At 42.3% G+C, this 24,722-nt stretch overlaps 1 protein-coding gene across 2 annotated transcripts in view; it reads right to left on the bottom strand.

Annotated features, from left to right (window-relative positions):
• Positions 1-24,722, bottom strand: part of BRINP1 (BMP/retinoic acid inducible neural specific 1) — a 371,033-nt gene that overhangs the window by 84,013 nt on the left and 262,298 nt on the right. The window contains exon 6 of one of the 2 annotated variants that reach the window (XM_073573121.1): positions 19,180-19,416. The exons of the other annotated variant lie outside the window; for it this stretch is intronic. Within the exon in view, the coding sequence (XP_073429222.1) occupies positions 19,180-19,416 (237 nt within the window). The remainder of the gene's footprint in view (positions 1-19,179; positions 19,417-24,722) is intronic. 2 annotated transcript variants of the gene reach the window in all.

The following is a 24,722-nucleotide window of genomic DNA, read 5'->3' as shown; positions in this document are numbered from 1 at the left end:
CGTGGGCGGAGCCTGCCGCAGAACGCGAAGAAATGAAGTGCCGCGTGGGAAGAGAGGACAGCGCGTGAGAAGGGGAGGAGCTGAGGCCTACAGCCAGGAGCGTCGGGCTTGCGAAGCGGCCACCGGTAAGCTCACACAACCCCCGGCCCTGGCTAACGTTAACTAGGGGGGGAGAGAATGTCTGTGCCAAACAGCAATGCAGCGGCGGCTGCCGCCGCCAATCCCGCAGTGCCGCAAGGAGTAGCGCTCACCGCAGCTGTCCCCATAATGCCGCTGTCTATGCCTTACATACCGGGTGTGGCCTGGCTACCGCAGTACTCGAATGAGTCACATACCCTGAGTGAATTTAAAGAGAGACTGTGCAGTTTGTTTAAAGTATACCCTCTGTCTGAAAGCCAGAAAGTGAACATCCTCATTGGACAGCTAACGGGTGCAGCACAGAGAGAGGTGAAAGCCTGGCAGGACACTGATAAAGAGACTGTTAAAAAGATTCTAGTCAAGCTGAGAAGCACCTTTGACACCCACACAGCAGCTGAAATCAAGATGCGATTCTTTGGATGTAAGCAGAGAACGCAGGACAGTATAAGGGACTATGCTCTTAACCTGCAGGAGGCGCTGCGAGCAGTTAAGCAAGTTGATCCTGACAGTGTGAAGGAGGAAGTTAAATTGTTAAAGGAGCAGTTCATTGAAGGACTCCTACCCAGTACCCACAGAGGACAGTTGCGCATCATAACCCTGCAAAACCCTGATGTGGACTTTGCTGATTTTAAGGACAGGGCTATTCGGGTACTGCAGGAATCAACTGACAGCCGTCCAGCACCCCCTAGGTGCCCAGCGATCACCTACCATCAGGAAGCAACATCTTTTCCTTCCATCCCTGTGGAGGCTGATGAACAGACTCTGGATAAAGATCTAACAGAAGAGCTGCGTCTTCAGGTCCAGGAGTTGACCAAAGGTATGGCTGCACTCACTAAAGCCGTGCAGTCCCTGCAGGTGTCCTCCAAGGAGAAGATCCAGCTTGCTTCCAGTCCAGAGGATGTCCAGTGGCTCCGGAAGAGGAGGACTCCGCCACTCCGAGGGAGGAACAACGACCGCTATGACCAGGACGGACGTCCCATCTGTCGTCGCTGCTACAAGGCAGGTCATCTTGCAAGATTTTGTCCTTTAAACGAGCAACCCCTGGGGCAGAGGTCCAACCCCCAGGAGTAGGACCACAAGGCCCAAGGAACTGGTGAGCCAAGTATGTGGGAGGGAGACCAATCCTTCCTGTGGTAATTGATGGTATCCCCATGAACGCTTTGCTGGACACTGGCTCCCAGGTGACCACTATGCCATACATTCTTTACAAGAGGTATTGGGCTGATTCTGAACTTACCCGTGGCCCAACTGATGAACTAACAGTAGTTGCCAGTAATGGTCAGTCTTTGCCGCAGATAGGATGTAAAGAAATTACTGTTAAAGTGGGTCGGGTAGAGCTAAAATCTCAAGGTCTGATAGTTGTGGATATTGATCGACGTGAATGTAATCCCATGATGACTCTTGCTACCAATGTAATTGAAAATTGTCTTTCCAAAGTTATTGTCTTGTTGCAACAGGTGGCTGAGACTGAACAACGAGTCCTGCAGAAGGAGATCAGAGCCCTGATGCAAAGACAACAGGTAGAACTCTCTGGCGGAGAAATTGGTAGTGTCAGAATGAGTGATGCTTTCCCCATTGCAATACCCCCCAAATGTGAAATATTGATTTGGTGTCGGGCAGCCATAGGCCTCAGAGGGAAAGATTACCAGGCATTGGTAGAGCCAGTATACTCTGATAGCAGGCCCACTGTCCTGACAGCCAGAAGGGTGGTTGATGTAAAGGGAGAGTACCTGTACGCCTTTTGAATTGTGGGGAGGAGGAGGCCACAATACCTCGGTACGCCACAGTTGCTCAACTGCTCACTGTTAATAACAACTCTTTGCAGGCAGCAGAGCCCTTGGTCTCAAACGATCAGGTGGAGGACAATGGCTCTGTGAAGCAGATGGAAGAGTGGTGCCAGCAACTGCAGGTGGGAACTGACTCTACACCTTCATACCAGAAAAATGGGGTTTACAGGGTGACACAAGAATATGAGCGGGTATTCAGTAAACGCCCACTAGATTTTGGGCAGGCAAAAGGGGTTCAACACCATATCCCCACTGGAGATCATCCACCCATTAAAGAAAGGTACCGGCCTATACCCCCAACACAATACCAATGTGCAAAAGGGATGTTGAGAAAGATGAAGGAAGCAGGGGTTATCAGAGACAGTTGTAGCCCCTGGGCAGCTCCAATAGTTTTTGTAAAGAAAAAGGATGGTACCATGAGAATGTGTGTTGATTACAGGAAAATTAACAGCATTACACATAAAGATGCCTACCCATTACCCAGAATTGAAGCGTCATTAGCTGCACTTAAACTGCAAACTACTTTTCCACCTTAGATCTCACCAGTGGGTATTGGCAGGTTCCCGTGGCAGAGGCAGACAAGGAGAAAACAGCATTTACCACTCCAATGGGTCTCTGTGAGTTCAACTATATGCTATTTGGGCTCTGCACTGCCCCAGGAACATTTCAAACGGCTGATGGAGTGCTGCCTGGGACACATGAACTTTGAGACAGTCCTATTGTAACTTGATGATGTCATTGTTTTCTCCAAGACTTATGAAGACCATCTGGAGCACCTGGCTGAAGTGTTTGAAGCCTTCTCCAATTTTGGCCTAAAGGTGAAGCCTTCCAAATGCCACCTCCTGAAGCCCAAGGTACAGTACCTCGGTCATGTAGTGAGTGCAGAAGGTGTGGCACCCGATCCGGACAAAGTCACAGTCATCCGGGACTGGCCGAAGCCCAGCAACCTGCATGAAGTACGCCAATTCCTCGGGTTGGTTGGCTACTACCGAAGGTTCATCAAAGACTTCACTGAAATAGCCACTCCTATGCAAAATCTTCTGGTGGGGCAGTCCAAGAAAGCCAAACAGAAGAATTCCACATTTGAATGGACTGAGGAGTGGAGAAGTCCTTCACCCGACTTAAGATGGCTCTCACAGGAGATGAAGTTCTGGCCTACCCAGATTATGACAAACCCTTTGTGTTGTATACTGATGCCAGCAACGTGGGACTGGGAGCAGTACTGTCTCAGGTACAGAATGGCAAAGAAAGAGTGATCTTCTACGCCAGCAGGAAGCTTCGTCCCACTGAAAGGAACCCTGACAACTACAGTTCCTTCAAGCTGAAGTTCCCCGCCATAGTCTGGGCTGTGACTGAAAGGTTCAAGCATTACCTAGCTTCAGCCAAGTTTACTATCTTCACGGACAACAATCCGTTGACTCGCTTGGACACTGCAAAACTAGGTGCCCTGGAGCAGCGATGAATGACTCGGCAGTCTAACTATGAGTTTACCATCAAGTACCGGGCAGGGCACAAGAATGCCAATGCTGATGGGCTGTCCAGAATGCCTACTCTGCCAGATGCAGGAGAAGACCCTGAGGCTCTTGAAGAAATAGAGTTACCTCCCTTCCACCGGCCACTTGCGGCCCAGCGTGCTCAGGGAGTGAGAAACAGACGGTCTGGCTTGAAAGAGGTCACCCTAAATCCATTGCCCCATCATGACTGGGCATAAACTCAGGATAATGACCCCGCAGTCCGCCTGGTGAAGGAGTTACTGTCACAAGCTGACTAACGCCCAGGTCAAATGCTCCAGAAGAAACCCAGCAGTTGTGGAAGGAAAGAGGCCGGCTGTTCATTTATGAAGGAAAGCTGTGTCGGAGGAGTATCAATGCCCGCACTCATGAGCTGGTTTGGCAGGTGATAGTCCCAAAGAGAGAGGCATCAATGGTCCTGGAAGCATACCACAATGGAGCTGGACACTTCGGATGGAAGAATTTGGAAGCATTGCTCCGGGAGAGATTCTACTGGGCTGGTATGAGGAAAGCCATTGAGAGATGGTGCCGGGAGTGTGGACAATGTAACCTGCGCAGAAAGAATCGAGACAGGCAGAGAGCTCTTCTACAGCCAATCATCACCAAACAGCCACTTGATTTGGTAGCCCTGGATCATGTGAAGCTGGTTCCAAGCCGGTCAGGCTACATCTATGCGCTTACCATTGTGGACCACTACTCGAGATTCCTGGTAGTTGTGCCTGTCAAAGATCAAACAGCCAGGACAGCAGCCAGAGAATTCCAACAACACTTCTGTAGACCACATGGATATCCTGAGCAAGTGCTTACAGATCAAGGTCCCGACTTTGAGGCAGAAGTGTTTCAGGAATTCTGTAACTTGTAAGGTAGTAAGAAGATCCGGACAACACCGTATCACCCACAGACCAATGGCATGTGTGAGAAGATGAACCTGGTAGTGATTGACCTACTGAAGACCTTGCCTTTGGAGGAGAGGAATCTGTGGCCAGAAAAGTTGCCAGATCTGGTGGACCTCTACAACCACATTCCTGTGAACTCCACCAACTGTACTCCAGCCTAATTGATGTGAGCAAGGCCTGGTAAGCTGCCTATTGATTTGGACATGGGAGTCCTGACCCCTGAAGTAACATCACCAGATGCTGACTGGGACACAGAGAGGCAGCAACAGTACAGAAGAGTACAAGAATGTGTGGAAAAGAGTTTAGCTCAGGCAAGACAAAAGAAAGAAAGGCACTACAATCAGCATGCACCTGCAGTTCCCTTGTCACCAGAACAAGTCCTCAAGAGGAAAAGAAGACTGCATAAGCTGGATGATCAATGGGAAGCTGAACCCTACACAATTCTACCCTCAAATTTTGATAATACCAAGGTGTGCCTTGTTAGTAAAGATGGAGGAGAACCCTCAGCAGCGGTATCGAGGAATCATTTGACATTATGCCCTGACCAGTTAAAAGAAAGAATAGAAGAACCAAATAACATCCAACCCATAGAAGAAGAAAAAGTCAACGCTATACTTGGAGAATTCCCTGCCAATTGGACTAAAGTGAATGATGCTATAGTGGTGCCAGTGTTGACATTTCCCCAATTGGTAGCACAGGAAGACGTGACTCAAGGAAATCCTGAAGATCAGGAAGATCAGGCAGCAGATGCCACACCAGCAGTGGAGCCAGAGAACCCCCACCCTGCCAGTGGTGAACCTGTTATGCCCATGGTGAGTCTAAGAGTTCCTAGACAATCTAGTATCCCTGTGTTACATAGAACCACCAGTACTGTATCCAGTACATTACACACTACACCAGTATTAAGCAGGTCTACCCGTACTACACAAGGTATACCGCCCATCAGATATCGTATATAGCTAAGCAAATGTAAGTGTTGAAAGTGTGTATATATGTAACTGTTTTCAAGTTTGTGTCTACAGGTAATCTGTAAGAGTTGCCTTTGGAATTTGCCAGTTTTGTTTTATGGACATTGAACCACAGGTGTTATGAATGGGTCACCGAGGAAAAAAAAAGCAACACAAGCTAAGTCTCAGAAAACCAGAGAAGTTGGTAACTATGCAGACTGCAGATCCCTGATTCTAACCACAACAACTAGCAGCAGTCGTGGAGAGTTTCTACATTGGTCCTAGATGCCTCATCAAAACTGGAGAGCTACATAAGCCTAAAGCAGGAAAAGAGGAAAACTAACTACCCCATAGCAGACCCCAAAGGAAAGAGCTCCCCACATGTATTGACAGTGAAACAAGATGAAAACACACACAAAGGCTGGAAAATAGGCTGAGCAAACGATGGGGCCCGACTAACTAGAAAGGACAGGAAAGGAAAGCCACGTCTGCAATCTGCCAAAAACCCTACCAAAAATAATGTCCAACACAACTGATAGCAAATGTAACCCTGGAGTCACTAGACTTCTCCCGCTATATCAGCACTCTGAAATATTCTGAGACAGAGCAAAAAGAGGCCAATCTAATAAGGGACAAAAAAAAGGCAAATTGGCAAATACAGATAAATAAGAGTGGAAATTCAGCACAGCCCAGCCGGGCTGGCTGACCACACAAAAAACTGAATTGACCAACAAGAGCAAGTGTGAACATTAGCAAAAACAAGCTTAACTTGAGAAGACTGGAACAGAGCTGAGTCCAAGACCTGAGAAGCAGACTGAATCACCAGCAACAGGATAGGGCGTCGGCTGACTTATATCCAGTCTAATACTCCAGAGATCCAATCGTTATCTTCCTCATCAGGTGGCAGATCGCTACCAATTAAGCCAACCTCACTACCTCCTGTCACCACCAGAGGGAGAACGGAAGGAGAACTTTCAACTGGTGGAGCAGAAAATGAGCTCATAACAGTATGCCCCCCCTTGAGGAGGGGTCACCGAACCCTCATCCATGCCACCAGGCCGATCAGGATGGGCCCGGTGAAAAGCACGAACCAATTTATTGCCATGAATATCAGAGGCAGAGACCCAAAAATTATCCTCCTGGCCATAACCCTTCCATTTGACCAAATAATGGAGGCTCCGTCTAACCAAACGAGAATCCAATATTTTCTCTACCTCATATTCCACATTGCCTTTAGCCAATACAGGGTCAGGAGGTGCCGCCATAGGAACTACTGGCTCAACAAACCTCTTCAACAGTGATTTGTGAAACACGTTATGGATTTTGAACGTAACTGGAAGAGCCAATCGAAAAGAAACAGGATTAAGAATCTCCAAAATCCTATAAGGTCCAATAAATCTTGGCTTAAATTTTGGAGCTGCAACCTTCATAGGAATATTCTTAGACGACAACCAAACCATATCACCCACTTTAAACCAGGGACCACTGGTCCTATGCCGGTTGGAAAAACGCTGGGCCTTTTCCTGAGAGAGTGACAATTTATCCACCACTTGGTCCCATATCTGCTGCATTCTCACAACCACAGTGTCCACACCTGGGCAGGACGAAGTTTCCACTTGCCCTGAAGAGAATCGAGGATGAAACCCAAAATTACAGAAAAAGGGTGACATCAAAGTGGCAGAACTAGCTCTATTGTTCAGCGCAAATTCGGCCAAGGGCAAAAATGAGACCCAATCATCTTGATCAGCAGATATAAAACATCTCAAGTAAGACTCCATGGTCTGGTTTGTTCTCTCAGTCTGCCCATTGGTCTGGGGATGAAATGCGGAGGAGAAGGATAACTGAATTCTCAGATTGGAACAAAAGGCTTTCCAGAATCTGGAAAAAAACTGGACTCCTCTATCGGACACAATGTTCTCAGGAATCCCATGTAACCAAACCACCTGTTGTAAAAACAAGGGCACCAACTCAGCGGAAGATGGCAATTTTGGGAGTGGTACAAGATGGACCATCTTCGAAAATCTATCACAAATTACGCAGATAACAGTCATTCTCTGAGAGACAGGAAGATCAGAAATAAAATCCATTGAGATATGGGTCCATGGCCTCTTGGGCACCAGCAGGGGCATCAGCAACCCACTAGAACGAGAACAGGGTTTAGACCGAGAACAAGTCCCACAGGACTGTACAAAATTCCTGACATCACGAGATAAGGCAGGCCACCAAAATGACCGACTCACCAAATCTCTGGTACCAAAAATACCTGGATGACCAGCCAATGCGGAGCAATGGACTTCAGACATCACTCTCTTTCTCCACTGGTCAGGAACATACAATCTTCCCATAGGGCAACGCTCAGGTTTATCCTCCTGAAATTCCTCCAGGGCGCGTCTCAAATCGGGCGAAATGGCAGAAAGAACTACCCCCTCACCTAGGATAGTAGTAGGCTCGGTCACATTAGGAGAATCAGCAAAGAAACTTCTAGAAAGGGCGTCTGCCTTAACATTCTTAGTGCCCGGAAGAAAAGAGACCACAAAATTAAAACTCGTGAAAAACAAGTCCCATCTAGCCTGTCTAGGATTCAAGCATTTGGCCGAATCCAGATAAGTCAGATTCTTGTGGTCAGTGAGGACCACGACTTGATGTTTAGCTCCCTCCAACCAATGTCTCCACTCCTCAAATGCCCACTTCATGGCCAACAATTCCCGATTCCCCACGTCATAGTTGCGTTCAGATGGGGAGAACTTTCGAGAAAAGAAGGCACAGGGATTCATCTTAGAAGTCACAGGGTCGCTTTGGGACAAAACAGCTCCTGCACCAATCTCAGAAGCGTCTACCTCCACTTGAAATGGAAGTGAGACATCAGGTTGCCGTAAAACTGGAGCTGAAGTAAATCTCTGCTTAATCTCCTGAAATGCTGAGACAGCCTCAGGAGACCAATTCAGCACATCAGCTCCCTTCTTGGTCGGATCAGTCAGTGGTTTGACAATACTAGAAAAATTACCTATAAATTTACGATAGAAAATAGCAAAACCCAAAAACTTCTGAAGAGCCTTCAAAGAAGTAGGCTGCACCCAATCATAAATGGCCTGTACTTTGGCCGGGTCCATTTCAATAGTTGATAGAGATAAGATAAATCCCAAAAATGAAATCCTCTGTACACCAAAGAGACATTTCGATCCCTTAACAAACAGGGAATTCTCCCTCAAAATCCAGAACACAGTCCGGACATGTTCCACATGGGAATCCCAATCACTAGAAAAGATCAAAATATCATCCAGATAGATGAGCAAAAACTTATCCACAAAGTCTCGGAAAATATCATTCATAAAGGACTGGAAGACAGAAGGGACATCAGTGAGCCCAAAAGGCATCACCAGGTACTCAAAATGTCCCTCCGGAGTATTAAACTCCATCTTCCATTCATCCCTGTGCTTGATGCGAATAAGATTATACGCCCCCCTGAGGTCAAGCTTAGTAAACCAGCAGGCACTCTTAACTCTGGAGAATAAATCAGACATCAGAGGTAATGGGTATTGATATTTAACCGTCATCTTGTTAATGGAACGATAATCAATACACGGTCTTAATGAACCATCTTTCTTGGCCACAAAAAAAAAAACAGCGCCTAAAGGTGACGAGGATGGTCTAATATGACCCTTCTCCAACGACTCCTTAATATAGGATTGCATAGCATCATGTTCGGGTACAGATAAGTTGAAAAGCCGACCCTTGGGAAATTTACACCCAGGCATCAACTCAATTGCACATAACTCCTATGAGGGGGCAAAGACGCAGATTTACTCTCACTAAATACATCAGAGAAATCAGCCAGATAATCAGGAATATCATGAGACTGAGGAGAGGTGGAAAAAACAGGAGCGTCCCTAAGAACACACTGACAACCCCAACTCACCACAGACACAGATCTCCAATCCAAAACTGGGTTATGAGTTTGCAACCAGGGGAAACCCAGAACAATAGTATCATGCAAATTATGCAGCACTAAAAATTTACAATTTTCTTGGTGGTCTGGGGCAACTCGCATTATCACCTGGGTCCAAAACTGAGGTTTATTCTCCGCCAAAGGAGTGGCATCAATACCCCTCAAAGGAATAGGCGTCTGCAGAGGTGTCATGGACAAACCACAACATTTAGCAAAGTCCAAATCCATCAGATTCAGAGCTGCTCCTGAATCCACAAAAGCCTTAGTGGAAAATGCGGACAAGGAGCAGATCAGAGTAATTGCCAAAGGGAACTTAGGTTGTACACTGCCCACAGCAAATGTGTGCGCAAAACGTTTCTCTCGTTTAGGGAAGACAGAAATAGTATGAGAGGCGTCTCCACAGAAAAAACACAGCTCATTACACCTTCTAAACTCCTGGCGTTGCGCCCTAGACAAAACTCCATCACATTGCATAGGTTCAGACGTTTGTTCAAAAGGTGGCAGCGCCTCCCATGTAGTTTTACGTTCACATAAACGCCGATCAACTTGAATGGCTAATGACATAGAGCAATCCAGACCAGAGGGAACAGGAAATCCCACCATAACATCTTTTACGGTCTCTGATAAACCTTTCCGAAAGAGGGCTGCCAATGCACTCCATGTAGCAAGGACTGCCCACTTTCGGAATTTTTGACAGTATAACTCTGCAGGATCCTGACCCTGGTTTAATGCCAACAGGGTTCTCTCAGCTTGATCAATGGCATTAGGTTCATCATACAACAACCCCAAGGCCTGAAAAATTGCATCCACATTAGTCAGAATAGGATTTTCAGGTGTCAGAGAAAACGCCCAATCATGGGGATCGCCGTGCAGCAAGGAGATGACAATTTTAACCTGCTGCACAGAGCTCCCCGATGAGTAAGGCTTCAAGGCAAGAAATAATTTATAATTATTCTTAAAATTCAGAAATTTAGACCGATCCCCAGAAAACACATCAGGAGTAGGGATCTTAGGTTCAGCAACATGTGACTGAATGAGGTAGGTGAAAATTCCCTGCACTTCAGCAGCAAGTTGTTCCACACAATCAGACAATTGCTTAATCTCCATAGGCAGCATCAATAGTAAAAAGTTGGTCACACTAGTCAAACACTATGCTTGACAAGTGTGACCAACCTGTCAATCAGATTCCAAGCAATGCTACAGATTGCTTGGAATGCGTTTGAATTCCGCATGCGAAAATAGCGTGAAAAACGCTTGTTTTCTGTGGGAAAAACGCATGCGTGTTTCCCGTGGCGGGAGTTGCGGAAATGCTGCGGAAATTTTTGCAACATCTCTGCAACATGGGTACATATCCTTAAAGATCAGTATGGTGGTATTATTAATATTGAATATGCTGGTAATATTTGGTTACGCATTGTTGATATTTCTCTGTTATATTGCAATATTGTTGTTGCGGTATTGTTATTATCATTCAATCTTATATAGCGGCATTGTTAAAAATAATGGAAATCCTGATTTTCTCCAGGTAGCGTAATATTAGTAATAGATATCTGTGGCGCCCCTGAGGGTTCAGTCACCACAGAGGTACTGCATCTCCTCCTGAGGTGTGGTACCCCACCATTCAGGCAAGGTGGAGACACCTGACCACACTCCAACACCTGCATCCCACACAACATAGTAGTGTAGCAAAGCACCTTTGGTGGCTCCCTGCTTGGAGCACAAAGAGTGCTGGGAGGTGGGTGGAGCTTAGTCTGCACAAGAGAGCGGGAGATCATTAGGAGTCAGTCAGTCAGTCAGTAGTCTGACTAGGAGTCAGACGGGATCCCCTGAGTGGGATGGATGAAGGAAGTGCTGCAGCAGTCTTCAGTGACCTGAGACTGCTGGCACAGGAAAGAGATATTCAGAAAGCCTAGTTCTCCATAAAAAAGATTGAGTTGTACGGAACGTAAGGAGAAGAAGAGAACTAAGGATTAGGGTTAGAGCAGAGCCCTTCCTCAAGTTCTAAGCGCATGGCCGGGGTCCGGTCCCCGAGGTTGTATGGATACTAATGGTCCTGCGACAGACAACAGAGGAATAGAAGTTGTCACCACTTTATTCCCACACAAGACTTGGGGCACAACAGCAACTAGAGTGAGCCGGGACTTAGTAGCAAGGAGTCCCCGAAGCAGGCTACAGCTGTCTGCTGTACAAGTAGAGTTCTAAGAACATCTGAAAGGAGGAACTCCAGTGTAACTCAGTACTGTGAGTACTTCACTACGAGCGCTAAGGAGGCAAACGTTCAGAAAAGGCACATATGTTGGCAGAGTGGTGCAACGGAGTACTTCATCTTGCCTGGAGGTTGGCTGAGCCCCTGACCTGGAGGACACGGCACCGAGGCAGGCACCTGTATGCACAACAGACTGTGAGTAAAGATTTGGAACTACATGCCCTGGTGTCCTCCGCTTATTCCTGCGCCAACACACTCAGCACTGCTACATCTCTGTGCTTACCACTGCACCACTACGCTCTCCTCACTAGCTCTCCATCTACACTGCCCTGGGACTACTGCCCTACCTGTGGAGGGCCACAACAGCATTGCTGCACCACACCATCTGTCCCAGAGGATCTGTCTGCAGCGTCGGCTTAACATCTTCATTGCCGAGCACCACAGGTGGCGTCACTAATCATTCACTCATAAACTTTAATCATCATCCGCACACTCAACATTCCCCTTTTACAATGGATTCCCAGGGCCACGGACCGGGTCACAGCTACCATGACATCTCCCATTGAAATCCACCGGGTCCGGCTCCGAGTACCCCGCCGACCTGGCGACCCCTGGGGGCACTCCATATCCCCACCTGCAGCTCATGGGCAGGGAAGCATGGGCATATGTGCTTTAAAATTCCAGGGCTGAATTTCAGTCCCAGTTCATACTTGCTCCCAGCACTATGATTGACAGACTGCTGCACACACATGCTGCACACACGCTGCACACACCTATTCTGTACATACATGCTGCACTCACACATGCTGCAGAGCGGGCTGTTAATTAAAATTCCTGGGAAGTTATTGCATTGCTCTCACTGTATAGTGAGCGGTGATTGTAATCTTTCGCTGCACCACCCTAATGATTGGAAGCGAACGGCTGCAGGGAGGATATAAGTTAATTTTCTCCTTCCAGCTGTTGCTCCAGTACAGCAGCCTAACATGAGTTTAATGCTATTTATATGGAGATGATTTACACATAGATAGTATTTCTGGAAGTGAAAGGTTCCCTTTAACGATAACTTTCTGGCAGATACAAATTGACTTTAAAGCTATGACATCCAGCAACGATGTAGACTCATAATGCAAAACGTAGTTACTTTGCAAAGAGATATAGGAAATGTTGATAAACTGATTAAACATAAGCAACACATATTTCTATCTATCAAGAATTCTTAACAACATATTGTTCCCTAACTTACATGGTACTGGACTCATAAATAGATGTCATTAGAGAAGTACACCTCCTCCTCTCCCTCCTCCTCCTCATCTTCCTCCTCCTCCCATCTAAATTTGTATCCTCTTAATATATTGCAATCATTATATTACATAGCACTGTGCACTCACAGCTATTCATTTTGTTTTTCTACCCAGATAATTTTTTTCTTTTCCATTAGGTCGATGACATCACGTGATTGAAAACTGACTAAGCTCTATGTAGAAACAGGAAGTCTCTTTTGCTTGCATCAGTCATCCCCATCTTAACCTCCTGACCCAGCTGCTTCCCTCCTCCTGCCGGGAACTTTTGCAGTGACTTATGACTCATGCAGGGAAAATTGACCTCCTGTTTCTACATAGAGTTTAGAAGGATTCAGCTTGGCAAATTTTAATCACATGATGTCATAGACCTAATGGAAAAGAGAAGAATTAACGGAGTTGAAAGGCTAAATGAGCAATTGTAAGAATATTTCTCTTAAAAACTTTGCCTAAAATTTCATCAAACAAATGTACAAAAATAAAAGCAAATAGTGCAATAAAAATAATCCGAACAACCCCAAAAAAGCCTTTCCTCCTAAAATCCATGGGGATGAAATAATGCAAATAAAAAGCTACTCTAGATTTTCTGTTCATTATACTGTTTTTACTTTATCTTTTTATCATAAATCGTTTATCTCAATTTTTCAATATTATAAATATCATTTATGAGCATTTTCCAATTTTAAAGATGTGGGTCTCACTCAGCTATCCATCATTTTGCATTAATATATTTACCTATCAATAACACGTTATATGAACATATTATAAATCATCTACAGGAGCCATGAAAATGATCTGTAATAACCAACAAAAAAACAAAATCTCATTAAGTCAAGGCCAAAAATAAACCTAATAAAAGTCAAATCTTCCGGGCTAGAAGTTTTAAGCCTGTGCACTGGAATTGCGGCTCGTGCCCGTGCACTACTGTGGGCAGAGCTGTTATTATAATATTTCCATGTATGGAATGTAAACTAGATCAAAGTAAAAAAGTACAGCCACTGTACATATCTTTAAGGTGAATACTCATAATCCACACTACAATGTAATGCAGTTGTGATTACAAAAAGTAGTGTATTATACAAATAGGTATTTATATATTCATATAAAGGTAAATATACATATACACTCTCAACTTGTAAAAGCCAATACATTGCTTGTGCAGAGATTATAATAAATCCACAATGTAGAATAATGGTAAAGTGCTTGTGCAGCAACTAGATCCACAGTATGGGCGTCAGAGCCAGACTCATATAAGCATATGCAAACAAAAGAAGTCAAAGATGCAGAGATAATACCTGAGTAATGATGCATCTGCCCCGACGCGCGTTCGGCACTCGCGTCTTCCTGGGGGCATGACCCATCTTCGTGCTAACTGAACATAAAGAGGAAGCCAGGCATCATCTTCATGTTAAATTTGTACAAAGATGGGGCCAGTGATGCCGCTGCTGATTGGGTACCAGGCTCACGTGTCACAGCACAACACAGCCCAAGAGCCGCGGGAGAGTGAATGCTGACCCAGCGGGAACGGCGCTGACACAATCTTTGATGGGAGTGTTTCTTTAGCTTTACAAATAATGTGTCATCTTGATAACTTTTCTCAGAAAGTTCTCACTTAAGTGGATTAAGATAGCGGGAATTTGTCAGCATGATTTCCCTATCTAAACTCTTTATATGAGTATTTCCAGACTTTCAGAGAAAACATCACTTGAAGTGCTGGACATGAACTACAGAGAGGCTAGTCCAGTGACTTCTCTAGGTGATTGACATGTCTTTCTCAAGTGTGCGCATAGGGAATGACCTGTAAATCACCTGGAGCCGACAAGATTGGAACTCGGACTCGTCATATCTCTCTGTAGTCCCCAGAATGACTCTGCAAACCATGTTTTCTGTGAAGCACGCAAGCATTGCAGAGAAAATCATACCTGGCTGAATCATCCAGACAGGCTCTTATTCATGTTGCAAGTGGTTTGTGCACCATGAATCGAGTGCCATGTTTCATTTAGCAACTACAACTATGGATAAATGGATGGAAACTTTTCTTCATGGCTGTGCTGTCACACACTATCTGTACAGCTTATTTACTGTTTTGTGGCTTTTCTCCCTAACTCTATTGTAAAGCAGTGAGCTTTGATGTCCTCTCTCACTATCCAGATACACCCCAAAATGGCTGCTGAATTTCCTGCTTCTTCTTTTATACAGGCTATGATTGCCCCTCCTGTTTGGTTGTGCTATACCTTTGTGGTGTGATAGCTGCAATGGTTTATGCGAAAGTCTACATGGCCATGAGCAAGGTCGTATGAGCCTTCCCTGTAAATGTAATCTTCTGCAATGTGTAAAATTGTAGTAGGCTTTTGTTTGAACTTGAAGGGTTCACCGAGTTACGCATCAAATCAATTCACTCATCTCTAGTCTTGATCCATAGTTAAGAAAGGTGGCTAAAGGGAATCTATCCACAGGTTTTTGCTTTCTGAGGACAGCATGAGGTAGTGGCTGAGATACCGATTTCAGGGATGTGTCACTTATTAGGCTGTGTGCTGTTTTCTTAATACAATGAATGTTTTATCACCAGGAGATTACTTTCACTGTCTAGACCACAGCTCATGTGTGACCTGGTCTGACCACACCCTCTCCTCTGATAATCAGCAAACAATGTGCACTAAAAGCTGTGGTCTGCTACATCTAAAAACTCTGTGTCACAACAACTGTACCCAGTAAACTAAGTGATACTTCGCTGGAATCAGTGTCTCTTTTCCTTTTTTAAGCTGCTCAGATTAGGTAGAAAAAACCTAGTGACAGATTCCCTTATTTGGACCCTATTGGGCTTTTTTTAGTGGCAAATAAAGGCACACTGTATGTCGTAACCTGGAATTTCAATTGGTAAGTACTTCATATCAAGAATGTAAATAACAAATTGTCTCTAACAGTCCAATTGTAGGGAAAACCTTGTAATTTTGTTTCTTCAAGATCATTGTGTGTTCACTCTCATTAGTTACTAAGATACAATACACCTCAAAATCGCACACAAAAAATGACAAAAACTTAAACAACTACAGATTAGATATCTGGATTTGGATCTCACCTGATCTGACTTCTAATATAAATATCCTTTTTGTTTTAATATATCAATACATATTTTTAATTTTATTCTCCATGATAAGAGACAACGTACGATTCGGTATTCCACCATATAAGTATTTGTTTTTATTAAGACTTACTCAGTCCAATAGCAGATTCATATGGACCCTTGACCAAAATGTGCTTAGCTCAGCTAGGCCTCCCACCAGATCCAAAAACAACATGGAAACTTCAGAGAAGCCGGAGCACCAAAATCTCAGGTTCTTGATAAAAAAAACTTGAACTTTATTCCATATTAGTTAAAACAGGAAGACAAAGCAGGAAAGCGTTTTGGCCATAATTAGCCTTTCCCTCAAGCCTAAGAAAATAAAGCTAAAGGCTTTCTCAAGCTTTATTTTTTCTAGGCTTGAGAAAGGCCAATTATGGCCAAAAGGTTTTCCTGCTTTGTCTTCCTGTTTTAACTAATATGGAATAAAGTTCCAGTTTTTTTTAAGATGAACCTGTGGTTTTGGTGCAACGAATATTATGAAGACTCGCTAGATTTGTTTGAACCTCTATAAAAATATTCTATTTATTCTGTTTTTTTTTTTATTATAATAAAATGTATTAAAGTAATGTTCAGGATCCAGTGCACACTGTATTATTACTTTTAGCATATTCTTTCATCTTCCCTTTAGGCAGTTCTTCCATCACTGTAAGGCAACCCAATTGCCTCTACTCTGCGGATACATGCCTATTTGCTTCGAGCGCTATTGTTTAATATTTTCATAAAGTCCCTGACAATCACTGTAGAGATAAGAGGTCCAGCTCTTAAATGCCATCTTATGACATTTTATTGTGAATTTCCATCAATATTTGCTTATCTTTGGTGGCTTTTTGATGTGGGAAATTACATTTCATTTTTATTAAGGTTTAGGATGATAGTAGAAGACTTGGACTAAGCCATCAGAGAAATGTGGACGTCATTTTCTTGTAAAGTGAAGACCTTTAGCAATAAAACGCAACAGTTATGTAATAATGAATGCCCTACAACTAATTAATTAACTAAACCCACATAAACATGGAGAAATAGGATGACTTGTGGTTATTTATATTCACAGGGTTTCGCAAACTTACAAATTAAAAGCTGACATTGTAACTCCACCACGATAGGTGAATGTGCCTACCTCCGTCTGACGACTCCAACATGTGTTCGAAGAGTTGGGGTAAAGTTCAAGAAGGCGATATGGTGTGAAGCACCAGTGACTGAAAGGTTTCCTCAAGGCTCCAAGGTGGTTGGATCATTTAGAATCTTTATGGACCAGGATACATTTTTTTTCTATTTCCTTACAAATTTAGACTTGTGCAGAGGGTAGATTATTAAAGAAAGATTCAAAGGATGTAGGGTGAGTAAAAAAGTCCAATCAAGGCACGGTTGTGAAGAAATGCCGAAGTTACAGTTAAAAAAAACAACTTTTGAAATGATAAATTTCTTGGAAGCTTGATCAAGTTACATCTCAAATCTTTCATTCTTATTAATTTCTCATGATCTTCCAGTCTGAATACTTATATCAATTTTCCATCCGTTGCCCTTCTTTGCGTAGAACCCTTCCATTGCTGAGCCATATTTGATGCATTCCAAAATGTTATTCTTTCTTTCTTTCTTTTCATTATATTATTTGGTCTTCTTTATGTCAATACATCCCACAATCGACTCGAATGTGCCATGTTTATGATTAGTCTGTATTCTTGTACTTGATTTTAATGGTACTGCCCATGCAACTAGCCTACGGCTAAATACTGTTGGGTTTTTTCTTTGTAAAAAAATATGAAAATCTTTGAATAAATTATACGCCGAAGAAAAACCCCAAAGAGTTGACTGCTCCATTACAGGTACTCTAGAGACATCCCATACATTTGGGATTTCTGGATCATGTAATGGTGTAAGAACATATTTGGGGGACAGAACTTATGTAGTAGATTATATAATAATGGGGGAGGTGGACCAATCCCACAAGAAAAAATGCACCATAGTAATCCATTTGATCCTTTGGGTCCTGGTGTCCATTGCAGGATTTCAGAATCATATCATTCTTGACCACCGACAGGCCTAGCTCTCAGATTTTTCTGCTTAAATTTGTGATTAAACAGAATCTTTTGGTAGGATTAACCCTCATTTATATAGGCACGCAGATCATAGGAAGCTGAATAAAATGATACCTTGATATCTGCGATCTGATGTCTTATTACAAAGAAATCCATGTTTTTCTTAATATGAGCTGTTAAGATCTATGGACCAAACATAGATCTCCCTGAGAATCTGCCTCCAGAGCATGTAATGACTGACACTCTACTCTCCTGATCTACATGTCTCATATTGGTAACGCCGTCTTACATTTACAATAAGCTCTGGAGGCAGATTCTCAGGGAGATCTATGTCCGGATCATAGATCTTAACAGATCATTAACATATTAAAAATAATGTGGATTTTTCTGGAATAAAACATCGTATTGCAGATGTCTTGGTGTCATTTTATGTAGCTTCTCATGACCTACTTGACCATGTAGATGGCTTAGGAGGGTTCATCCTACTGATAGCTTCCCTTTAAGGCTTTCTACTGCTCCTTCTTTGGTAAAGACTGGTCCAGAGTACTAATTATTTTTAGTTTACTCCATTGGTTCAATGTTTATTACAGATTTACCTTTGTTTTTCACAACTTTGGTAACATAACCAGTTCTTGCTGATATGATGCTATGATATTACGCTCCATGTTTTGTAATGCAATTAGTTTTTACTGCTTTTACTACATTTATTGTCCTATTTTGAATATTGCATCAAAAAAAGTTTAAAAAAAAAGCAATTGTAGAAACAATGGTTATTGCCAACATATTGTAGCAAAATCCTTCCCTAATAATATCCAATACAGTAAGTTGTAAGTGGCAATTAAAATGAGACATTGGCTAAGCTTTCATGTAATGCCAGTGAAAATAACAATAATAATAACGATAATAATAATATATCAGACAGGTGTAAAAGGAAAAGAAGCAAAAATGAAAACACAAATCATTAAAAATTCATAGTAGCTTTAAACACATACATATAATTTGCAACTGGTTTTGATATGACCGACCATGTGGTACAATAACTGGAAGGAATTATATGCCGGCATTTCAATAATCAATAGAGAAAAAAACATATAAAGGTAAGTTTATGAAAACAAACATGTAAAGTTTCTTCAGAAGTGATTAATATGGCGCATGATGCGAAAGTGTCCAAACAAAGATTTAAGACATTGAACAGAATGAAAAACAGTTGTAAAGTGCAATGATAAAAAACACACAACATGATTTGTACAAAAAAGGACAATATGGAAACTGATTAATGTGATTCCTCACCTGAACTTTCAAAATCTTTGTATGCCAATGCCCAGGCCTTGCCCTGGTTACTCAGCGTGTTCTCCATGATCTGGATGTCAGTGAAGGGACAGTTACATTGGGGGAAGGATTCAGAGCACAAGCAGGAGCACTGACTGTTCCTGCACACATATTCGCCTTCCCCATTACACATGATATAACTCAATGCAGCCTGAACAAACTTCTCCTGTAAGTACTGAGGCATAATGATCTGCAGACCTGAAGACAATGACATGATAGAGGAAATTAACCAAAGAAAGGCGTGGGGGGGGGGTAGAGATGGAATATACATATACAGGATATTACAGCAGTGCTTACAGATTCACATACCTGCAGACTTCACCCAACTATCCCAATATGATAAGAGCCCACTCCAGTAATTCTCACTCTCAGGAAACCCAAGCTACTAACTTCGAAAAATGAGTGAGAAAACCCGGTAGCGGCTATTATCAGATCGTGAAAGGTGTTGGGCTGGAAGTTTAATCAGAGTGAAGAAATGTGCAGCATAGAATGCTTGTACCAAAAGAAAGCTGTCAAGTGTAATGGTCCAAAGCATTCTTCATAGCATCAACACAATGCACACAAATAATGGATAAACGGCAAAATACTAAACAATCTGTGGAATCCATGAGCCTCGATAAAGTAAGATGAACTACAATGGTAGTTCCTAAAAGTTTTTGTGACCTTTTAATCAAATAAATTACGGAACAACAACAGTATTCCTGATCATATTCTTCTGCACTTATTTAAAGCATAAGATGTGGAAGTGCCCACTAGATGCATGGCCACAGTTGGGGGTCTAAAGGACTTTGTTGGGTTAAATATTTAGAAAAAAGGATTTTCTGACACTTCCATCCATAAAATTAATCTTTCAATCGTCTTCGGTTCTACACTAGCTGAGCTTCACCAGAAGGAATTACAGTAACATCCAGTGTCAGACTGAAAAACATTGGGCCCACCAGAGGATTTGATTCTAAAGGTCCACCTTTCTTCCCCACTCAAGAGCCCAATAGCAGCTGCAAGGTTTGCACTATGAACTCTCCTGAAGGAGAAGTCTGGGCCCACTGGAGAATTCTCCAGTTCTCTGGTGGGCCAGTCCAACCCTGGTAATACCCATTCATTAACTTTCAGGTACATCATGAGTTCATGACCAATATTGGTGTGGTAAGCTTCTTTTGTTTCTTCTCTCTACAAAGTGGGTTAAATGTTTTGCTTCTCTAACAATGACCAGTACATATTTATGGAATTTTTCAGAATAATCAGTTTATAACCTATCCGCATAGTCTGTTAGTGTAAAAAGGTCACCTTGTTGTTGGCAGATGGGCTTACACAGTTAGATCAAAGTTGGTCTGTATAGCAGTAATGCGGATAAAATATCTTAGTGGACTCAGAATGCAGTCCCAGCAACCTTCACCTATACATTTTTTTCTTTTGCTATACATGTCATTTTTTGCTTTTTTTGTGCTATCTGAAAGAAAGACAAGCAATGTATATTTAGTGGGTTTCTGACTCCTGAGATTCCCGCCTATCAACACAATAAAGGTACTGTGCCTGGAATAGCAATGTCCATATGAGTTCCTAATTATGGGAGTCACCCTTTGTAAAAAAGCAGCTTTTAATATCAAGCCCCCAAATCACCCCAAGAACACCAAAAATGGGCGTCAACGCACAGTTTTGGATGTCGTTTAGGCAAACACTGTCCATTTGATTAGGACATGACCATGTTTGCTGAGCTGAGATTGTTTCAGAAAATGTGAGATAACCCCGGAAAATTTAGAGTCGGACAGTACCTAGTAGTAAAGTCCAGTCCCACTCAGTCCAAATCCGACCTAAAGAGAAGCTATCAGTTAAAATTCCTGGAAAGCACCCTTAAACATGAAGAGTGTTCTATTTAAAAATGGTCCCTGAGCTGATATTTCATGGTCTGATGATGTAGGGCAAGTCTGTGTTTTATTCCTGTATTTATTTATTCCTGAAAAGTAGATTCTTGAATGTCAAAATCAAAGGACTTTATTGGTGAGGTTGTATACAATACCCATAGAATCAATTTAATTATTCTGTTTATCTATCATGCAAGTAGACAAACACACTATCAAAGAATCAGCTTTATCTACTACAGTATATGTTCCAAAAAGAGGCAAACATAAATGTGATTCACACTTGGACTTTAAAACATTTGAACATCAGCTTTTTCCTAAACATGTCTACCGGAGGTGCAGTGCAGTGCACATCATGCGCATTGCACATGTGGGATTCTTTTTTGGTGCTTTTTCAGGTGGATTCCACCCAGAATCCACCTAAAAAAAGATGTTGATTGTACATATACTTAACCCCTTCCCGTCATATGCCTTAGTTATGTCATATGTTGTGCCCCTGCCTTTGATGTGGGTTTATTCAGCCATCATCTGACAGCCGTCGCGCCCGTCATAATTATTCCAGCATTTAGCTGGCGTTCATAAGAGATTGTGATTTTCTCTATACACAGCAGAGCTGATCCAGTGCCACGTATAGTACAAGCAATCGAGTGATTGCAGCTTTAAGTCCACTAAGAGGACTATTAAATAGTTAAAAAGTGAGAAAAAACTGTTTTTAAAAATATTTTCAAAAATGCAAAACTTCAAATCACCTGCATTAAAAATAAAATCATGAAAAAATAAAAATGTACATATTTGGTATCTCCACATTCAGAAATATCCGATCTATGAAAATATAAAATAAATTAATCAGATGGGTAAACAGCGTAATGAGAAAAGGAATCAAAATGCCATTACGTTTTTGGCAGCTACAAAATTGCAATAATATGCAATGAGGCACTCAAAACATCGTATCTACCCCCAAAATGTCATCAGTAAAAAAGGGCGAAAAAAATAATCCCTCACCCAGCCCCAGATCCCGAAAACTGAAGGTATTGCCATGACTCCAAAAGCAAATTTTTATTTCTACAAATTTCTGATTTTTTTTTCACCAATTAAATTTTAAAAAGGGGAGGAAAAATAAAACCAGAAAAAAGCCCGGTCGGAAGGGGTTAAAGCTCTTTAACTCCACAGCATTTTTATTTGAATTGCTCCATGTATGTGTAATCTTTTTGATCTGGTTTCCTATTCCTATTGTTATATTCATGTCATATGTTTGTAGGCCACCATTTAAAATGACACACTCCAGGTTTAGAAAGCAGAGAATAAGGAAAACATATTTCCTACTGGCAGTGTATATATAGTAGGTGGAGGGCTGAATTCATTATTATTAACACATCTATTTTTGAAAACATTCCTTTTTTACAGCATTTTTTCAACACCTGCTTCAAACTTTTGCATAGTACTGAACATGTACTGTATGCGAATATGAAAATATGTATGTCTGCACATACAGAGGGGTAATTACGCATTAGATACACTCCCGATTTTGCAAGTTTTCCCACCTACAAAGAACGGAGAGGCCTGTAATTTTTATCGTAGCTACACTTCACCAGTGAGAGACAGAATCTAAAAAACAAAAACCAGAAAATCATATTGTATGATTTTTACATAATTAATTTGCATGGAATAAATATTTGATGCAATAGAAAAAACAAGACTTAATATTTGGTACAGAAACCATTGTTTGCAATTACAGAGGTCAGATGTTTCCTGAGGTTCTTGACCCAGTTTGCACACGCTGCAGCAGGGATTGTGGCCCACTCCTCCACACAGATCTTCTCCAGATCTTTCAGGTTTCGGGATTGTTGCTGCACAACATTGAGTTTCAGCTCCCTCTGAAAAATTTCTGTTGGGTTCAGGTCTGGAGACTGGCTAGGCCACTCCAGGACCTTGAAATGCTTCTTACGGAGCCACTCCTTAGCTACCCTGGTGAGGTCACTGTTGTGCTGGAAGAACCAGCCACAACCCATCTTCCATGGTGTTACTGAGGGAAGGAGGTTGTTGGCCAATATATCATGATACATGACCCCGTCCATCCTCGCTTCATTTGTCCTGTCCCCTTTGCAGAAAAGCACACCAAAAGTATAATATTTCCCCCGCCATGCTTATCAGTTGGGACAGTGTTCTTGGGGTTGTACTCATATTTCTTCTTCCACCAAATATGGTGAGTGGAGTTTATAAAAAAAGTTCTATTTTGGTCTCATCTGACCACATGACCTTTTCCCATGCATCATCTGGATCATCCAGATTGTCATTGGTAAACTTCAAACAGGCCTAGACATGCGCTGGTGTGAGCAGGGAGACCTTGCGTGTCCTGCAGGATTTTAATCCTTGACAACTTAGTGTGTTATTAATGGTAATGTTTGAGACTGTGGTCCCAGCTGTCTTCAGGTCATTGACCAGGTCCTCCTGAGTAGTTCTGATTCCTAACCTTTCTGAGAATCATACTTACCCCACGAGGTGAAATCTTGCATGAGCCCCAGACCAAGAAAGATTGACAGTCATCTTGAGTTTCTTCCATTCCCTAATAATTACGCCAACAGTTGTTGCCTTCTCAAGTGGCTTGCTTATTATCCTGTAGCCCATCCCAACCTTGTGCCGGTCTACAATTTTGTCCCTGGTGCCCTTAGACTACTATTTGGTCTTGGCCATGGTGGAGAGGTTGAAGTGCGATTGAATGTGTGGACAGGTTTCCATTATACAGGTAATGAGTTCAAACAGGTGCAATTAATACAGGTAATGAGTGCAGAGTAGGAGGGTTTCTTACTGAAAAACTAACAGGTCTGTGAGAGCCAGAATTCTTGGTGATTGGTCGGTGATCAAATTATTATTTCATGCTATAAAATGTAATTTAATTATGTAAAAAGAATACAATGTGATTTTCTGTTTTTTTACTTTTAGATTCTGTCTCTCACAGGTGAAGTGTACGTACGATAAAAATTACAGACCTCTATTTTTTGCAGGTGGAGAAACTTGCAAAATCAACAGTGTATCAAATACTTATTTCCACCACTGGGTGTAATATATATATATATATATATATATATATATATATATATATATATATATATATATAGTATATTATGTAAAGTGCTAGTTAAACGTTTAGTATGTCTTTCAGATAAGGCAGAGAAAAAATGCTAAAAAGAGTGACGTACACGAAGGCAGCCCAAAAGTCCACGGTCACACATTCAGTATTTGGCCTGTATTTTCCGCCAATATTTTTGAGACAAAACCAGGAACGAAACAATCAGTGAAAAAGTGTAATATAAACACGTCACCACTTCTGTATTATCACCCGCTCCTGGTTTTGGCTACAAATACTGATGTGATGTACAAAAACCAATAACAAATTATATTATGGTACTTGTATTTGTAATCCTGCCTGAAGAAGTAGTCTCTGTGCTCTGAAAGCTGCAAACATAAATTATTTTCGGTTAGTCAATAAAGGTATCCTCCGTGAATACTTTTGTTATCATTGGGCTTAAAAGTATTCACATCGAAATACTGATGTAAAATACTGACCAAATAATGAACATGTTAACATAACCTTAGGATAAATCTATGGGGTTTTGTTTTTTTTTTAGGACCTCGTGTATACCATATTTT

This window comes from Dendrobates tinctorius, unplaced genomic scaffold, assembly GCF_039654945.1.
Source record: "Dendrobates tinctorius isolate UK_male_01 unplaced genomic scaffold, ASM3965494v1 ptg000034l, whole genome shotgun sequence".
NCBI lineage: Eukaryota > Metazoa > Chordata > Amphibia > Anura > Dendrobatidae > Dendrobates > Dendrobates tinctorius.
Note: the sequence above shows the minus strand (reverse complement) of the source record. Positions and strands in the feature narration are given on the sequence as shown.